The sequence below is a fragment of the Apiospora hydei genome (assembly GCF_038363865.1).
Source record: "Apiospora hydei strain CBS 114990 chromosome Unknown utg000009l_segment0_segment0, whole genome shotgun sequence".
Lineage (NCBI taxonomy): Eukaryota > Fungi > Ascomycota > Sordariomycetes > Amphisphaeriales > Apiosporaceae > Apiospora > Apiospora hydei.
This window is the reverse complement of record NW_027117368.1, coordinates 3,585,104-3,603,582: the sequence shown is the minus strand read 5'-3', so window position 1 is coordinate 3,603,582 and position 18,479 is coordinate 3,585,104. Positions and strand designations below refer to the sequence as shown.

Genomic DNA, 18,479 nt, shown 5'->3' with positions numbered 1-18,479 from the left:
CGGAATGAACATCCTGAAACGGCAAGCAGAGATGATCGTGATCTTCGTCGTGAAATCCTCCGTCGTATCCCGCCTGCTCCACGCCTTGGACACCCCCGGAAAGAAAGACAGTCTAGGGTAACAGTACGACGTGACAGCAGCATCGACGGCAGCATCGACTGGCATATAATGCTCAGCATATATATTGGTTTCGAGTTTGTAAAACGCCGGTGCGTACTGAGTGATGCCTCATGGCCAGGGGCGGCATGTCCTCGCACGCGCACCCGTAGATTACTGTATCGTAAAGTCCCCTCTGTCGTCAGTCCGGGGTATGGCGGGTAGGGCGGTGTTTAGGGCCTCTGGGAGCAATGGAGCCGAGATTTCGATATAATATCGGTGCACTTGCGTAAAACGCCGATTCTTCACTAAAAAAGTAATTAAGGTATAAGATGTTAAATGCTTTTTAGTTCTTTCTATATCTGGTTAAGAGGGGTGGCACAGTTAAAGGGGGGCGTGGGCGGGGCGCGGCACAGTTAAAGGGGGGCGGCGGCGGCACAGTCAAAGGGGGCGGCGGCGGCACAGTCAAAGGGGGGCGGCGGCGGCACAGTCACGCCGGTGGGACAGCCTGCCAGCCGGCCAGTCGTGAGCCTGGTCCCTCCGGAAGTGCGGGCCCGGGACGCGCCCAGTAAGTCACTCCATCAGGACAACGCTCCGCCCTGGCTTTCCTAATCTGGCAGCAGCTCGGAATGGAACTGGACGCAGGATCAATGGCCATGCCAGCCAGATTGTGATAGGCCGTATGTCGCCATTCGATGTAACACCTTGCTGCGACTAAGAACATTACGCATAACTCCATCACGCCCCATCAAGCAAAGCTGGGGCGTGCTAGCCGGGGAAAAGGGGGACCCTGCAGGCTCTCGCAGATGTATTTCTTGCGGCAATCGCTTGTAACTTCCATAGGTACTTATCCATACTAAATATCACGCACACCATATCGACGAGGTCCCCGATTGATTTGGAAACCAACATTGAACCTAGTAACCCCAACACTACAGAGTCGCAATCATGGTCGTCACACAGCGCGAGCCCAGGCAGGAAGAACACGCCATCCACCCCGCGGGTTGGGAGAACGACCCCGAAGAGGAGCGGTTTCGCCTATCGCTCTTCGACCCCATCATTCTCGTCGTCTACTGCCAGTTCGCCCTGTACTTCCGCCTGGATGACGCCCACAGGGACCAGGCCGCCCAGGTCCTGCAGCAGGGTCTCGAGAAGACGCTCAGCCAGGTGCGGCACCTGTGCGGCACCATCGAGAAAGACGAGGGCGGTGGCTTCTCCTTCGTCAAGAAGAAGGCGACGACGGTCCGCTACGTCGTCAAATGGCTCGACGGCCCCGAGTACCCCTCTATCGACGACATGGAGAAGATGACCTTCTCCGGCAAGTCGCTGGGCGGCAACGCCGGCGCTTTTGCCCTCGACGGCATGCCCTACGGCGAGGGCCGGCCCGAGTCCAACCCCAACAACAGCCCCATCACCTCGGGCTTCCAGCTCAACTTCATCCGCGGCGGCGCCATGTTCAGCTCGCACCTGCACCACTGGGCCGCCGACCTCGTGGGCTGGCGGAACTTCACGCGCCAGCTCTCCGACAACTGCCGCGCCATCTGGGACGCCCGGGCCACCGGCGGCGCGCCCCAGTGGCCGTCGTGGGACCCGGCCTGCATCGACGTCTCGCGCTTCACCAAGCAGCTGCCCCAGGACCAGCTGGTGGACGGCCCGCCCGTCGCGCCGCGCCACCCGAAGCTGCCGTCCGAGGACCAGTTCGAGTCGGTGCTGTTCCACCTGCCAAAGAGCAAGGCCGAGGCCCTGAAGAAGCTGGCGCAGCCGTCCGCGGCCGAGGGAGGCGGCTGGGTCTCGACCTACGACGCCATGTGCGCCTTCGTCTGGCGGCACCTGACGCGCGTGCGCGTGCCCTACTACGAGGCCGACCTCGCCGCCACGGCGCCCTGGTTCGGCGAGTCGGTCGACATGCGGTCGCGCTTCCACAACCCGGACCCGCCGAAGCGCATGATCCGCAACATGCTGACGGGCGGCTTCAGCGAGATGGCGCCGCCCTCGGTCCAACTCCCGACTATCGCCGAGCTCGCGTCGCCTCCCGGCGGCCACGAAACGCCGCTCTCGCACATCGCCCTGTACGTGCGCCGCCTCACCCAAAGCGTGACCCAGGCCGGCGTCGAGGCCGTGCTCGAGTACATCGCGACGCTGCGCGACCAGCAGTCCATCAGCTTCAACCTGATGGCGAAGCCGCCCCTCTCCTTCTTCATCACCGACCACCGGCCCGCCGACGCGACTTCGTGCGACTTCGGCTTCGGGCGCCCGCTCACGCACCGGTTCCTGACCCGCGGGTCCATCTCGGCCAACTTGGTGTTCGTGTACCCGCCGCAGGCGACCAGTGGCGGGGACGATGACAACCAGGGCACGATATGGTCCATTGGCAGTAAGTAACCCTAACCCAAACTCCCAGGCCCTAGGCCCCAACCTAGTTTGTGGGCGGATCAATGCAGTCAGTGGATGGTAGCTAAGTCAAGAACGTCTATAGTGGAAAAGGATCTCGTTTCCAAACTGCGAGCTGATCCGGAATGGAGTCAGTACTTCGAGTACAGAGGCGTGGACTAATTTAGGAGCCGGCCCTGTGGCCAGCGTGTTACTTGTTTGTGTGTCGAGATGCGCTGCGGTCGAAACACTGTTTTGGAACCAATGCAACACCATGACTAGTTAGCGGACGGGAACGTCAAAATAAGTTCATCAGCAATTATCAGCCCAAACCCTACTGTGACCGCTATTTTTGGTGATGGTAGTTGGGGAGTCAACTGAACTAGATTTCTTAAGTCAATATCTCTTGGAGCCGATGGCACCCAGTCTCCTGTGGGAGTTGAATTCTGAAGATTCGTCCTTCACCGTCAGGTAGCAATGTTGGTTTTCAGCTACTAAAACCAAAGTTGACCCGGGGGTACTCCTTGCCTACGACCCAGTCCCAGTGACAGCGGCATTGTGTACCTGGCAGAATGTTAGCAAATACGCATCTCGACCCCAGACAGGGTTTGTAGCTTACAGTGGATGTGGTTGCTGCAATGTGATATCGTAAGTTAGCATGTTGTTTACTGAAAACGATGGCAGGGGCGATGCTTACCAGCCGTCAATCTTCTCCGTAGGCCGTTTGCAACCTGGACAGGGTCGTGACAACTTCGAAACCGTCTTCTCGCCCTCCTCCATCTCCCGGCGCCGTACCAGCTTCCGCTGCTCCTCCTCGCGGGCCAAGCGGCGTTGTTCCTCGATCCGGGCTCTTCCGGCCGCTGCCCGCTCCTCCTCCTCCGGCGGCGCGCCTCGGCAAACTCGAAGCGCTCCTTGGCCGCCTCCTCGGCGCTCATGATGGACTCGCGCAGAATGTATTCGGCCTCGTTGATGCGGCGGTCGAGTGCCGCCATGTCCGCGTCGTAGGCATTTTCCCGGTCTTCCTCGCGCTGGGTCCAGCTGCGGAAGCTGTCGTCCGCCAAAAATTGGTCCCACTCTTCGCAGGTGTGTTCGCGGTGCCAGCTGGTGTGGTGTGTGAAGCAGAATTGGCGGCCGCAGCTCTGGCAGAGAACGACGGGCTGCTGCGCACCCGGCGAGTGGATTTGACCAGATTCGCAACCGCCAAACGGGCACCAGACGAACTGGCCGATGCTGGACAGTGTCTTGTTCATAGCGTGCTCCGCGTAACTGCACCCACTCGTGAGCTTCTATACAACCTCTTTTTACTCCGTAACATGTCAAACTGATGGTTGCCACTTACGTTTGGTACTTGGCTCGTGGCACGAAGGTCTGTACATCACTAGGTGCAAGCATCTCGGGGCATTCGAGACAGGTGATGTGCTCCATGGCCTTCTCCTCGAACTGGGCCAGCAGAGAAGTCTGGATACATTCCCTGCAAGCTGTGGGGAGATGGTCACAAGTGCTCGTAGTGCGCCGTCTGGGGAAATCCTCCAATGGCTTGGTATCCATACAGATGGTGCACTCACGGTTCAGGACAAGTTGCCGAAACAAGGGATGCTCCATTCCACCGCCATGTTGGTTGCCGATGTCTGTGGCACCTTCTGCCGAAGAGCCCACATTTTGGAGATTGTTGGCCCCGGACTGGACATTATGCTTATGTTGACTCTGGTTTTGTCTGAAGAGAGAAAGCATTTTTGTATTGCGTTGGGGAAATTTTGTTGACAGAGCTCCGTGGGCGAGATTGGTTGTTGTGAGGTTGTGCTACCCCAGCTTCCGAGCTTGGAATGCAATGCCGATTTTATACAAGTCTCTCCGCAATACAGCCTGAGGTTCTTTGATACAAATATAGCCTTCGGGTATCTGGGACCTTTCTGGAAGTCACTGGCGTTTGTTTATTTCAGTGGTAAACGCCCTTGGTATTTCGAGGATACCTACTTTAAGTATACCGATGCATATTCTATTGAAGAGAGCCGGAACCATTGTCTAGAACATCACTTGCAATACAAATCGATAATGTATGGAGTTGGTTCCCGTTTTATCCATCATACCAAGGTATATTTCAACTCTAGCCGTCCCCATTATGCTTTTCCCGGTCCTCCATCTAATAGAGATATACATCTATTGGTTCTCGACTGCTTTCTCAAAGTCAACAGTCTTGATTTCATCCGCATTTATGGTAACGACAAAAGTGCGCGAAGAATGTTGACTCTTCCCCTGTTTGGTGATAGTACGCCTCCGGACGCTGATTCCATGCTACCAGGAGACATTGTTTCACGAGGACTTTCGGTTGGCCGAACGTATCGTCATCTTGTAGTTTTCTCATCGTCAGGCCTGGCGTTTTTGCAAACAACGGAATCAACCTCTTTGAGTGGTCTTGGCGAAGCGTATCAGATGAGACAGGACGGTGGTGGTTTGTCACATCTAGGCAATCTGACCACTTAAAATCGATTGGCGAATCTTCGGATCTGTGATCATCGAACAATGGATCGTTATGCTCGATTTCGACCGCAAAGCTTTCCCTGCTGCTCATCATCCCCTCTTTCAGAGTAAAGGCTGGCTCTACTATGTTACTTCGGAGAGCTTCGACGGCCCCATGTGCCTCCTTATGCTGGAGGAACATTGCCATCTCGCTTTCCAGTTGCGAGGCCAGGACATGTATATAGGCCTCTCGCTGCAACTGATACTCCGAAGTCTTGGTCCATGCGTAGTACGACTGTGCTTTCCAGGTCCGCACAGCATATAGAGGTGCATTATCTTTCATCAAGGACTGTTCTTGCGAGTCAATGAAATCTACCTTTTTGGAGGATATTCCCTGAAAACCATCGTGGAAAATTATTTTGGCCATCCAATGAAGTATGCAGGCATGAATGACATCCTCTTCAGTCTCAGGGAGATGGGCTACGTCACAGAGCCTTGGATCGTATTGTACCGTTGAAAAGATCCCGTCGAAGATGTTCGACTTGGCATAGTGCAATGCTTTGTTCGACTCATGATCGTCTTCGAAGACCGGACTGATGTAATTAGTGATCCACTGATCCACTGAAACGATCAGCTCCTCGAAGGCCTGCGCATGTGTCAGCGAATTTAGCAAGAAATGATACGTAGTTATGGACTTGCACTTCCTGCGGTATCTGCTGTGAGATGGACCCGGTGGTCTTGCAGGCTGAAGATGTGCCTCCGTGTTCCCAAGAGATGCCGCTGTGTCTCTGAGAGCTCCCTTTGAGCCTGTGCAAGATCCTGAAGAAGCTGCCGCGTCCTTGTCTTGAGCGTTCTGTGCTCTGTCTCTATGATTTTCATTGCGTTCGAGAATAACTCGTTGTCGGATTCGGACTGTACCTCCCCATGTACGTTGCTTTCTGGCGTGATTGCGTTTGTGGCTTGATTGGTCTCAACCTCCATTTCTTCGGAAATGAAGTCACGCACATTCCCTCTCTGCTGGGGGCTTTTCGTACAGCTATTAATTCCATACATATGACATCAATCCCCATATCTTGTATTATTTCGAGATAGTCTGACTCACCGCGTATTGGCTGCTGGGTCATTGCACCGGTTAGAGTAAGCTCCTGGAAAAGCAGCAGTTGACCGTTTGAGTTCAGGCCTGGACCAGTCGTTCTCAAGATAATTCCGTTCATCATACAGCGACGACAGCGAAGATATGTCTGGGACGGAGTCAGGCCAAAGTGGTATGCAGTTTAACAGAACAGAGTCAAAGTATGATATACCTGGCGTCAGCGGCAACTTCTGGGTTCGATTGGATGTACTGGACTTATGAGGTTTCTTCCCCCACCAGGATATTCTTCGGAACATCTTTCTCATACTGAAAAGCCACATCGGACCTGATGTGGTTGACTTCAGATTTGACTGGCTGGAACGAGGTTGCATCCAAATTCAAGATGCGTTGCACCTGATTATATACCCATCGTTCTACATGGCCCTTTTCAATGAAAGACAATTCTAACAATGAAAAAGGTTTCTCATCAGTTACACTATTGCTTTATAATGTATAACAACTTATACAGACATACGGCTAGTATATTTTTACAAGTTCTCATATATGCATTCAAGCCTTGCCTGTCCCCTTTCAAGTGCCAGGCCTTTCCTTTCTCTTACATAATTAATCCATCAATACCAGTGTACACTGTTGTTCGAACACTCATATAGTTTCAGATGTGGGCAACCGTGAGTACTGAATGCTTCGGACTTACCGAGACACACTTCTATGTATTCTATAGGAAACTACGCAATATCTTCATTACCATCCGGAAAGTTCCAACAATTAGTTTTTATTGGACGCATTGTAGATAAATGAACTGCATATGGATGCTTCTGATCTTTCTCATATCCAATCTCAATGTCTCAGTATAAAAAGCCTTCTTTGTGGACTCTTTCATGCGAGTCGCTGCAGGAACCAAAAGCATCGTCTTGAACTTTGAAGTTTCTTCTTTTAGATTGCACTTACTCCTATCTATTTGCCTGAGACCACCTACGACCATGCTTTGCAATGGGTATAAGATCCTCATGGACCGAAGAGACTTTTGTACAGCCCTCATTCTGAACATCATCGACCATTACACCATCATTCCCCACAGGACCTGACACTGGTTACACGCAAGAAACCAACTACCACAGCATCAAGCCAACATGTCTTCAGACATGGATGGTCACCCACCCAGTGGCCGAACGTTGGTCGTTGGCATCGACTTTGGAACTACCTACTCTGGAGTAGCCTATGGCGTAACTGAAAATCCGGATCGCACAATTCCATGCCAGACTTGGTCTTCAAGTAAGACTGACGGGACTGTAACAGGCGGCGTTAAGGTGCCTACCACTATCCGCTATCTTCAACAACGTGGCGAGTTTGAATGGGGTTTCCAAATCCCAGAGGACAACGTTCACCCGGACGACATCATGCGCTGGTTCAAATTGTATGTTCTACTTATATTATATCACTGAGTGCCAGAGTTACTAACGGAAACAGAGGGCTACAACCTCCCAAGAACAGGCCAGATGAGATTCGAAACTTGTTAGCTCGCCACGACTCGGATCGTTTGGTGAAAGATTACCTGTCAGGTCTCGGCGAAAATATACTACACTTTCTGAGAACAAGTTCGCGCCTGGGAGAGAACGACGTGGAGATGTTTATCAGGGAGTCTGCCATCCAAGTTGTGCTGACAGTGCCTGCGGGTCAGTATTGAACCCTTCCCTATTCCTACCTTTTATGCATCCGATAAGGCACAAGCCTCGGCCCAATTCGGAGTTTCTAAGATTATACCCACCTTTACATGCATAAGCTAACTTCTATTACAGTATGGGAAGAGGTTGCCAAGAGAAAGACTCTTCAGGCCTTCGAGAATGCGCGTGGTCTTGGCGGACTCGGCAGTGTGACACTGGTCTCGGAACCTGAGGCAGCCGCGACGTACGCTCTGCACAATATGATACAGGAGAGCTCTTTGGAGGTTGGACAGTCCTTCATTGTTCTGGACGCTGGTGGAGGTGAGCTGAAATTCCTGGAACATGCACCCTGACCTAGAGTTGTACTGACTCACGCAAAATATGATAGGCACTGTTGATGTTATTACCTACACTATCACCGCTCTGCATCCTGTACTCCAGGTCAGAGAAGCCGCTGCAGGCGCGGGAGATTTCTGTGGTGCGGCATTCGTTGATAAAGCATTCACCGACCATCTCCAAGCAACGCTCGGAAACGAAGAAGGCTTCGACAACGAGCTTCTGGGACGCGCCCGTAGGGATTTCTAACACGGTGTAAGGTGACTGCGCTTCAACACGATGTGGAAATATACTCACGAAGATTTCAGATCAAACGTATGTTCTCTCAAGAATCGATGCCGAACGGACGTTACACAGTACCTGTCCACGGGTTGGCAAACAACCAGGAAATTGGCATCAGAAGCGGCCGTCTGACTTTGCGAGCTTTCGATGTCCATGCCATGTTTGAGCCGTACATCCTCAAGACAATCCGTCTAGTCAAAGATCAGATCAGTACCGCCAAGGTCCCCATTGACGCCGTGATTCTTGTCGGGGTTTCGGAGCCTCTGGCTATCTACGAGAACGACTTAAGAAAGAGATCGAGGACGACATGAAGGTCCCCATCCGTTTCGCAAAGGACCCATTGTTGGCTGTTGTACAGGGCGCAGTGATGAGAGGCATGGCCCAAGTAGCCCCAGAGAAACATACTTTCCTCAAAGTTATGGACAGAGCAGCCCGAAGGTATACTCAAATAGCCTTGTCTTCATTATTAGTACGATATACTAACGCCAATTTAGTAAGCATGCGCAGATACTCAAAAGCAGGTGTCACTTGTGAACACTTGTAATCCCGCCGGAAATGGGTTGTTGGCTGACATGGAACAGAGCACTACGGAGTAGAACTTTCCGTCGCCTACGACAGAGAACAGCATCTTGGGCTAGAGAACAAGCGCCACTGGGATGGAATGGACGGATGTTGGCGAGTTGACGCCATGCATTGGTTCATTCGACGTGTAAGTCTCGTTGCAACTTATAATACAAATTCACGTCATGAATCTCTAGTTCTAATGCACAACTGATACTAGGGGGACCGAGTTGCTGAGTCGAAGCCATACTACCACCATCTCTCACAGGCTTCCAAGGTTAGCCATGGTCGGCCAGGCACAATAGATCTCACCATATATTCCGACAGCAAGTCCGATGAAGCCCCCGTGGCTCGCAATGGTAATGTTGAGGTATTGAGCCATTTGCGAGCGAACTTTCGCAGCATTCCGACCGATCAACTTCCCGTTGTACGTGGAAAGGATGGGTTGGATTATTATGTTCTCAGCTGCGACATTGAAGTAACTTGTAAGTCGTGAACCCAGTTCAACTGACGAGAACCAACTGTTGGTCGTCTTGTTTGGGAAACATGACATTTTGTATGAGAGATGCAAGTTACTAATACTCTCACAGACCGATCGGCATCTACTGAATACACCCTGATTCATGATAACCATCGCTACGATACGGTTACTGAGGAGTACGTATGAATACACTCGAATACTGCTGGGTGTGGTCCCGCTGCAATATTCCCTCAACAGCGAAAGCACTTGGATGGGAGACGGGAGGCTTGACCTGGTGCAAGGTGCGGTTTTGGTTGAAAAGTCGAGAAGCTGATGTATGGGTGTCACAAAGCACCAGTAAGGCAATAATCAGGGCCGACTTGATGTCAATAGAACTGCCGGGACTGAAGATTGGATATTCTAGGTCGGTCTAGCTGGGAACTTCGAGATGTTATGTGTTGTAAGTCTTGAGACTTGTGTTCAACCATTTACTTTAGCAATACGAATTGGTACATTGGCCAATCTACGTTCCCCTGTGTCTGTAATCGAGAAAGTGCTGTCGCCGCCCTCCCTGGGTTTAGCCCCCTTTCTCGATTAGGCATCGCCTAGCATGCAGAAATTTGACGGGCAAACTACCTTTCCTTCTTTCGGATACTTACGCCTGTTCCCCAATGTGCACCAAGTTGACCAGCCAGAACAATGGTAGAGATGTCACAAAAATGAAGATTGTTTGGGGTGAGAAGGGAGCAGCCAGGTCAAAGATCTCAGACTGAAGAGTTCGGCTTCATGGTGCTGTGGGGAGCGCCGGAAGATCCGTGGGCTAGCGTACTAGTGACATTGGTCATCACTGATCTTGGCTCTTCCTTCCACGGCGATTGTTACGATCTGATGAAGACGTTGTGGAAAGAAGAGAGAAGATGATTTATCCGTATCAAGAGTGCTCCTGACAAATATACCTGGGTGACGGTTGGTCTGTGCATTGGCTGCTTTAGGTAACCTAGAAGACGCCAGACTTATTCAATTGCCTCGCTACTTTTTTGGCATCAAGAATTGCGATCCCACACTTGCCAAATTCGGCCTCCAGAACAGCGCTTTCTCCCTGCGACCTGGCTACCACCCGCCTCCGTCAATAATGATGCTTGCGAAAGCCCCACATCTAGCGCAAATGTGTCCAGCATTATGGTGACTAATGACATCTGGTAAGATGGCGTCGAAGCTGATGGCTCAAATCAAACATTGCTCCGCTGTCCGCGACGGTCGTTGCTCCTACTCAGGGGTGCGGACAAGTTTCCACGAAATGGCAGTTGCCTTTCGCACGCCAAGGTATATCCTTCTCCCTGAACGTGATGAATCTGCTGTTGCTGGGCTTACTGGGCTTGCTGGCCCCGTCCCGCCCCTTGAACTCACGACGTGCCGCTCTGGCCAGCCGAAAGTCCCTCCACAAGGCCTTCAATTCCGAAAAGGTTTCATTCTTCTTCTCTGCTGCCTGCGCATCCTTGGACGTGTGGTAGATGATGAATATGCATTCTTCGTCGGCCGAGGAGATCACAAGGTTCGCCCGCTCCAAATCGGCCTGGGTGGGTTTCGGCTGGTTCTTGAAGAGTTCGACTTCGGCAGTTCTCCTTCCCATGTAGGTTTTATAGGCTGCCTCCATCTCCACGGGACTTGCGGACCAATTGATCGGACTCATCTTGATGTCGCTCTAAGGACAGTGTTGTGGTGACTCAAGGCGGGTTAATCGACTGGCGGAAATTTGGCTGGGATACCTAAAGTAGCTAGGGTATTATGTTATGGGGCGTAGTTAGGAGGACATGTTGCATTGAAAACCAGGGGACAGAGCTTTATTTAACTACTCGCTTTAGTAATATCTCCGCTGAGCCAGGAGAGAACAATTCCAGCCTCCCGAAAGCTTATTATCTAGCATATAAACTTTCATTACTAGCCACACGCACTTTTATTAAACGATAATAACCCCTAATAGTATTTAAATCTAAGTAAGTTATATTTTCAAAGCGAAGCCGACTATATAAGGCCACGAATTATTAATCTTTTAAATAAGAGGCTAGAATACTATATTTAATGTAACTAGTAAAAATTAAAATATTTAGCGAAATGTTCTAGTGAGCTTAATTCGCTGCGACGAATGTCTTTCGGAGAAATAGCCGTCTCGGATCCGTCTTGTGATGCTGTTTGTAATCAAAATGAATGTATAGAATGTCGGAAAATCCATGACCGTGTAGTGGTGTAATACTTAAGGCTATAGTCGATGATTAGGTGTTAAATGTAGCGGTGTGTTCAAGCGCGGTTTCTCTTTCCCATCTCTCTAAGACATAGCTATGAACTGAACATGTACCGACCCCATCCCTACTACCAAATTTCTCCCTGCTCCACGAGACCGGGCAGCACCTCTCCAGGGTCATATGCAACTCGGTAGGCACTATCTACCGGCTCCTCGCCTCAAACCAATACAGCTAGGAAGCTGGGGTGGTATTGGTGGTTTCCCGAAGAAGGCGTGAAAAGAATGACAGCCCTTCGTCCTCCTCTATCATATCGAAATCGAAATCATAATCCTCTCCCCATGTAACCAGACGTTCTTGTTTCACAAGGATTGTGCTGGGTGTCCGCTCACCGTCTGGTACGAGGCTTCTAATAACTAATCCGGGAGAGCTAGAACTAAGAGCCCTAATAGGCACGAATTCCTTGGTTTGTTCGGGCCCGACTTCGCTCAGGTTATCTGAGATGTCGATGCACGTGTCCTCCGCCCACACGATACCCTTCGTTAGGGGTTTTGATCGGTTTTGAACAGCAAGCGAACGTTGTGCGTGCTGATCGTCATTTGCTCTTTCAGCGCCAAACCGGGCTCTATGATCGTATCATGTACACTGTCGCTGAAGGCATTCTGGTCACCTCCATCGTCTAGGAACATCGACATTCCAGCCGCCAGCCTCCTAGCCAGATCGCGGGTACGTCGCTCGCGATCGGACTGGTATTGCGGAGTTCTGGACCAAGCTTGGTAGGTCTGTGATTTCCAAACCTCGAAAGCTTCGGGGTTGAAAATCCCCTGTGCGTTTTGGAATTGTTTAAGTGAGTTCTCCATACCTTCGACGACTGGAAATGACGTGGGGGAAACTGGCTGCAACGAATTCTCAAATACCTCCCACTTCATCCAGCGAAATATACAAGAACTGGCGACACGCCACACTGCCACATTCATATGAGCTGCCTGTGCAAGATCTGGCTCGTCGTTAAAGGCTCGGCTGAAAACCTGACCACGCTGAGGCTCCTTCCTGGCAGTAGCTAGCGCTTTTTGAACACGATCTTCATCCTCAAGGACAGGGCCGAGATGATCGATAGCCCACTGGGTGACCTGTGTCATCCATGAACGGAATTCCTAGCAGATCTTATTAGCGTGGCAAACTTCGATTGTTGGATCCTCCACTTACACCTGCAAGTACTTCAGGCTCGATCAACTCTTTTGGTCCTGAGCGGGAGATTTGTTGAGCCAGGTCATCATTGGTTCGTCTAGCCTCTTCGAGCTCTTCGGCGTGCGTCGCCACCTGCTCATCTCGGCGTTTGAACTCATTCTTCAATTGAACAACTGTCTGGTCCAGCAAAGTACTGAGACGCACCAGTTCCTCCTGGATATTCTGCTGGTCCTCTTCGGATAACCGATTGCCAGCCATTTCTACCGAACTGTGTGATGAGATCTTGGATTCGTTGAGCTTGCTGTTGGGGTTTCTGCTTGAGTTCGGGACTGTGGATAGACTGGTTTACCAATTGGAAGCATGCTCCATTTATACTTGTCTATCTGTGAGCCGCTTGCAGGATAGTGCCGAGTAGCATGGCTCTCTCAAAGGTTCCGCTTTCATTCGCATTTCTTCATTCTTTGTCTTTCTGCTGTTCATTCCCTCGTTGGATTACAGTTAATTAAAAAAGGGCAGCATAACAAAGAGGCCCTCGAAAGCTCGATGCGTCTTTCATTGAACCAATTCACTGGTTCTTCTCTTTGTAGCAATGAACATTGCTGGAATTGATGCCATTATTAAATCGAGCATGGATTATTATTTCTCGTGTCACTAAGTAACCCCAGCCAATGCATGATATCGGTAACTACATGGTGAGTTGGACATACAGAACCTGCCGATTACGCAACGGAGCCCGGCGCTGAGATCTTCCAGTTATACTTAGCAGGCTATAGCTCAGCACTCGCTGTGGCGTTACCTACTCCGCCGTGGTCTGGATGTCGCCGCTCAGTGACATGATCAAAAAGAAGCCCTGAACCGCCAGGATCCGGCTTCGGAGAACAAGGCCGTTCTCGAAATCGCGGCGGCACACGCGCGGAGCAGCGCCATCCCCCATCTCCCACCACGTGACGAGCTGTGCCATACTTCCCGAGGAAAAGGACGGCGTCGTATGCAACACGCTGAGAGTTTACGGTTTGTCAGGGTGTGCGTTGTGCCTCCTACCTATCACAGCGGGGATCACGCAGTCTGTTGTTTATGCCATCGCAAGACGGGCAGTGGAAGAATACGGAGCGGTAGTGTGAACCTGGGAATGGATTCAGAGGTCGTGGTTTCTCAACTAGTCGACCTGCCGGTCTGGATTGACCTCATATCTCGTAATAGGGAAGTCTGACAGGTGCAGTTTATGATCTGTCATGAAATCTAAATCGCGAAACACATGCTGCTTGGAATAGAGGCTGCGGCAGCCGGATCAAAAGCGAATGAAGTGATGAGGTGAGGTTCGTTTTATATTGAGAATGGTTTCAAAACACAATTGTAGCCGTCATCTTATCACCAACTGCATCGTTCGGTCGATGTACGGGTTACACGGAGAACATTCGGTACTTATATGCAGCAAGGTCACCAGTGGCATTGTTTGAACAGCTGTTCTACTTTTACGTAAGGAAGATCTTGTGTAAACCTAATATCACGAAACCTTTCATCGAGGCGCTGGCTGACAGGAGTATACTGTGGGTGGATTTGGCCCGGATGGCTCGGATTGCCTGATCCAGGGGTCTTTGCTAGGGCAGGCGGTAAAAAATTGGCCGGGCTTGGGATACACTGTAGCGCCGCAAACTCTGCATACCCGTGCATCGAAACCTGTGATCGAAATACAAGTCCCCCCACCTCAGTTAAGTTCATGTGCGATTCGAGGTAATGGCCAAACGCCGCGGTGCACTCGACTTCGGTCCTCGACCCCTGTCCGAACGTCATTGACAGGCCCGGCCTTTTGGGTACATGTGTTGGAACTTATTTGGTCCTTGGGATCCTACGTGCCGGTTCTGAAGACCAGCCTCCGAGTCCATGAGACGGTCTAGAACAACCAATGCTTGGACCGAGCTAGTCCTGCTGCGCTCGATCTTGTGGGTGAGCTGAGTTTCGGGCTGCTGTGCCAGCCACGCGACTCCCAGTTACGCCTAATGCAGCCCCGAAGCTTTAGCTGGCGCTACTCGACGCCACGAACCACAGCGCCGGGCTGGTTTCCAATATGATGTAAGCAAACAAGCCTTCTAACTAGAAACCTTACGGAGTGTTAAGCTTGTAGGGCATGGGGAAGGCGTCGGCGAGCACCAACAGCTGTGCTAGCACGATGGCTGGGCCGAGTCACACATGGAAGTGCTCACGATGCCTTCATGGCAGTATATATATCCTTCGATATTCCCCGTTACAGCCAATATTCCTCATCACTCCACAATCCAAAACAGCCACAGCAACCAGCTTCACTTACATTCGCTAATACATTTCACACTCGCTATCCAACAATCGCTAATACATCTCTCTCGCTTAAATCCCCCTTTCCCAGTACCAACAAAACCAGCAAAATGAAGACCACCATCGTCGCCACCACCTTCGCTGCCACCGCCCTGGCTGTTCCCGCTCTCGACGCGCTGGTCCAGTGCCCCAAGAACACGGCCCAGCCCGACGGCAACCTGCCCGCGAGCATCCAGGACTACGTCTCCCCTCTCGCTGCTGCTGCAGATCTCGGCCAAGGAGCCCAACAAGAAGTTCGCCGGCAGCGTCACGGCCGAGGTCACCCCGGGCGACAAGTGCACCATCTTCAACCTCGACATCCCCGTCAAGGAGTCCCAGGGCAAGGTGTGCAACCTCGTCTTCGACTTCCCCGAGAAGCCCACGTCCGCCCTCAAGGCCCGGGCTCAGGGGCTGGTGGGCGACTTCGGCGGAGACCTGGTAGCCGACCACCGCCGCCCGGGCCACGGCGGCAAGGAGGGTGAGCACAAGCCCGCGGGCGGCGAGCACCCTCACCACGGCAAGAACCTCCCGCGCCTGTCGTCGCCCCTCGCCTCCTCGCTCGACTACAAGTTCGACGGCCCCGGCAACTTCAAGTTCATCGGGTACGACATCGGCGTCGGCGCCGTCGCGGGCGAGACCACGTACGCGAACCAGCCCAAGTCCGGCCCCAGCCCGCCCAACCCGCCGCCCAAGATGCAGCCGGGCCACAGCTACGTCATCAACGCCGGCGACTGCGAGTTCCCGGCCAACCTGACCAGCGTCAAGGTCAGCGGCGCCCTCTGCTCCGACGACACCACCATGCGCTACGACCAGGGCTACCTCGGCAGCTGCCCCATCGGCTTCTACGTCGTCTTGACCGATGCCAAGAAATAGAGGAAGAAAAGGGGTGGTGGCTTCTTCATGTTTTGGTTTTGGTTTTGTTGATACGGGGGTTCTCGTGTAACCCCCCCGAACTGGCTGCCTTGTTTCGCTCTCGGTGCTTTTCTGCTGATCATCTTGGTTCATGTATTATTCACTGAGTTTATTTTTCCTTTTTTGCAGTGTTTGCTGGAAGCTGTGGCGATTGGGTTCCGGCTTGATACTTGATCCCCCCCTTACTGGAGGAGACGGTGGAAAGCTCGGGGCGGGTGGATCATAATATCGATGTATTTATGTCTTTACATACTTGCTTACATACACTACTTCTATCATTCCCGTATCATATTCAGAGCGCACAGAAGTGAAGTAAATTGGTTAAAAGTTCGCCATTGCCAGGGGCCAAGATCGGCTGCGAGCTAGGGCACGGCATTAGAATACGGAAATGTTCAAGGGGCTGAATGTAAATGCACCTGTATATGTGACTATACCGATAATTACAACTTCAGTCGGGCAGACTAAGAATCTATTGCTTCTGCTTCACGAGTTAACCTGTTGTCACATCTTACAAGCCTCGGATACGGTAGTTCTCGGGTTGCTGAAGAGGAAGTTGAATATTCTCTAAACAGGGTGTCCAAATACGATCCCTGCGCTAAACCGTACTGGAAAGGGAACGCTGGAGACATACCGCCAGCATGGGCCGAGGCGCGGAATTGGATTGTCTACTCAGAATTGTAGCATGGATAAGGAGTAAAAGCCATGAGAATAAGAGACTGGCGTCCCCACCGGCACGGCCCCACCCTGCCTGCATCGCATCCAAAGTGGCCCCCGGAAACCACTCAGGGTAAGGAGATTGCCGCGTGCTAAATCTTGGCTTGGGTGCGCGCTTTCCCCCTCACAGTTAGATTCATGCAAGGTAGACAAACTATGTAGTCTGGGGTATATAGTCTGTGTCAAGACGTTGTCATGTTGTACCGATTAAGCCGGGCGGGGTGCGTCCGAATCGGCCAAGGTGACGATGTAAACACTATTTGAGCCTCGATCTCTGACTTCCTGCAATCCATTCCGAGATTTCATCTGAGGGGAGCAACAGAAATCAAATAATGGAGAAATCAACTCTCGAATGGTTCGGTGCGTTTGCCATCAAATCGGTATCCTCTGCATTTTAACGGCTAACGTCTGGAAAAGGGGCAACGACCTTCCGCCTGCACACCCGCGGAGTCACCATTTTCTTGGACACATGGCTAGATAAGCTAGATGTGATGCCTAGTTATCTGGCCGTCGATGACGTAACCGACGCTGATTATATCTTCATCTCCCACGCACACTTTGACCAGTGAGTTTGATTGGGATTTTGTTGGATTACCGGCTAATCACCAATAGCCTCCCCGGCGCCGACCGCATCGCCATAAAGACAGGCGCTATCGTAATAGCCAACTGCGAAGCCATCAACTGCCTCCGGGATGCCGATGTTCCCGAGGAGCAGGTGTTCCCCGTCCAAGGCGGCGAACGCATCCCCCTCTTCACGCGCGAGATCCGCGACCGGGCCAAAGAAGACGAGCCTGCGGAAGCCCGGATTCCCCGGCGCTCCCCCTATGCCTGCCGACAACCTCGCCGCGCTCTCGGTGCACGTCTGGCCGTCCCTGCACTGCCTGATGCCGCAGGACCACCCCGAGGTGGCGGACACGGCCACCGTCTACACGGGCGCGGCGTCGCCCTACAGCTGCACGCTGGACATCACGTTCGGCATGAAGTACGGCCTGCTGCGGATCGGGGACTGGTTCCCCGCGGAGAAGCTCACGCCGGGGCACCGCTCCTTTATCCGCTACGTCGAGGACCGGAAGCGCAACGTCTTCTCCCACTGCGACGGCGGGCAGCTCATGTTCAACTTCCTCGTGCCCACCGAGGCTGGAGACACCAAGGCGCTGCTGTGGAGCGCTCACCTCGGCGGCTACGAGGCTGTCCTGCGGGCGATGCAGCCGAAGCCAGATATTGCCATCTTGGGCATCGCCGGCCGGGCCAACTTGGATGGTCGACCCTTTGACGGTTCAGCCGCGGAGTTCGCTTCGAGGCAAGTGGAGTGGCTTCGTAGTCCTGCAGAGGTGATCTGGTGCCTCCATGATGAAACGTAAGTTGAACCATAATGACCGTAAGCTATTATTGTCACGTCTCGGCTAACGGTTTACATGATACTATAGCTGCATTCCTCCATACAGGATCGATACCGATGCTGCCACAGCTGCCGTTGAGAAGAACGAAAATACCAAGGTCTTGAATCTAAAGCATGCAGAAATGGTTTCATTGGGGTTATAAGTTTCAGTATTGAGTTAGAGTCGGTGACCGGGGGGCAGCGCTTCATCAGCCAACGGTGGTACTCCTGATGCGCAGTGAGCCATCGCAGCATTTCCCCGTCGTTCTAAACGCGTACAATTCCATACCGCGCTCTTGGATATCTCACTCTAGATTATAGACCTCGGGATAGTAAGTCTGAGACGGACCCGGATCTGATATCACGTGCAGCTGTTCGAGGACCACACCGAACGTATGGGGGTTGT

At 52.3% G+C, this 18,479-nt stretch overlaps 8 protein-coding genes across 8 annotated transcripts; 4 read left to right on the top strand and 4 right to left on the bottom strand.

Annotated features, from left to right (window-relative positions):
• Positions 1-1,044: 1,044 nt before the first annotated feature.
• Positions 1,045-2,649, top strand: PG997_012894 (uncharacterized protein; the record flags this gene model as incomplete). The annotated part of the gene is made up of 2 exons (XM_066817208.1): positions 1,045-2,470; positions 2,573-2,649. 2 exons carry the CDS (start codon positions 1,045-1,047, stop codon positions 2,647-2,649), a joined length of 1,503 nt encoding a protein of 500 aa, XP_066662900.1.
• Positions 2,650-2,994: 345 nt separating this feature from the next.
• PG997_012893 (uncharacterized protein) lies at positions 2,995-4,197 on the bottom strand (the record flags this gene model as incomplete). The annotated part of the gene is made up of 4 exons (XM_066817207.1): positions 2,995-3,030; positions 3,086-3,099; positions 3,164-3,732; positions 3,806-4,197. The coding sequence occupies 4 exons, from the start codon at positions 4,195-4,197 to the stop codon at positions 2,995-2,997; spliced, it is 1,011 nt and encodes a 336-aa protein (XP_066662899.1).
• A 426-nt stretch (positions 4,198-4,623) lies between these two features.
• On the bottom strand, positions 4,624-5,802 carry PG997_012892 (uncharacterized protein; the record flags this gene model as incomplete). Its single annotated transcript, XM_066817206.1, has 3 exons — positions 4,624-4,719; positions 4,763-5,569; positions 5,653-5,802. 3 exons carry the CDS (start codon positions 5,800-5,802, stop codon positions 4,624-4,626), a joined length of 1,053 nt encoding a protein of 350 aa, XP_066662898.1.
• Positions 5,803-7,146: 1,344 nt separating this feature from the next.
• On the top strand, positions 7,147-9,523 carry PG997_012891 (uncharacterized protein; the record flags this gene model as incomplete). Its single annotated transcript, XM_066817205.1, has 8 exons — positions 7,147-7,430; positions 7,484-7,689; positions 7,813-7,998; positions 8,066-8,248; positions 8,371-8,505; positions 8,877-9,004; positions 9,077-9,341; positions 9,447-9,523. 8 exons carry the CDS (start codon positions 7,147-7,149, stop codon positions 9,521-9,523), a joined length of 1,464 nt encoding a protein of 487 aa, XP_066662897.1.
• Positions 9,524-10,586: 1,063 nt separating this feature from the next.
• PG997_012890 (uncharacterized protein) lies at positions 10,587-11,006 on the bottom strand (the record flags this gene model as incomplete). The annotated part of the gene is made up of 1 exon (XM_066817204.1): positions 10,587-11,006. One exon carries the CDS (start codon positions 11,004-11,006, stop codon positions 10,587-10,589), a length of 420 nt encoding a protein of 139 aa, XP_066662896.1.
• A 781-nt stretch (positions 11,007-11,787) lies between these two features.
• Positions 11,788-12,999, bottom strand: PG997_012889 (uncharacterized protein; the record flags this gene model as incomplete). The annotated part of the gene is made up of 3 exons (XM_066817203.1): positions 11,788-12,141; positions 12,198-12,707; positions 12,760-12,999. 3 exons carry the CDS (start codon positions 12,997-12,999, stop codon positions 11,788-11,790), a joined length of 1,104 nt encoding a protein of 367 aa, XP_066662895.1.
• A 2,141-nt stretch (positions 13,000-15,140) lies between these two features.
• PG997_012888 (uncharacterized protein) lies at positions 15,141-15,942 on the top strand (the record flags this gene model as incomplete). The annotated part of the gene is made up of 2 exons (XM_066817202.1): positions 15,141-15,272; positions 15,298-15,942. 2 exons carry the CDS (start codon positions 15,141-15,143, stop codon positions 15,940-15,942), a joined length of 777 nt encoding a protein of 258 aa, XP_066662894.1.
• A 1,085-nt stretch (positions 15,943-17,027) lies between these two features.
• On the top strand, positions 17,028-18,237 carry PG997_012887 (uncharacterized protein; the record flags this gene model as incomplete). Its single annotated transcript, XM_066817201.1, is given in 5 exon segments — positions 17,028-17,055; positions 17,113-17,260; positions 17,308-17,410; positions 17,427-18,052; positions 18,141-18,237. The coding sequence occupies 5 exon segments, from the start codon at positions 17,028-17,030 to the stop codon at positions 18,235-18,237; spliced, it is 1,002 nt and encodes a 333-aa protein (XP_066662893.1).
• Positions 18,238-18,479: the final 242 nt, after the last annotated feature.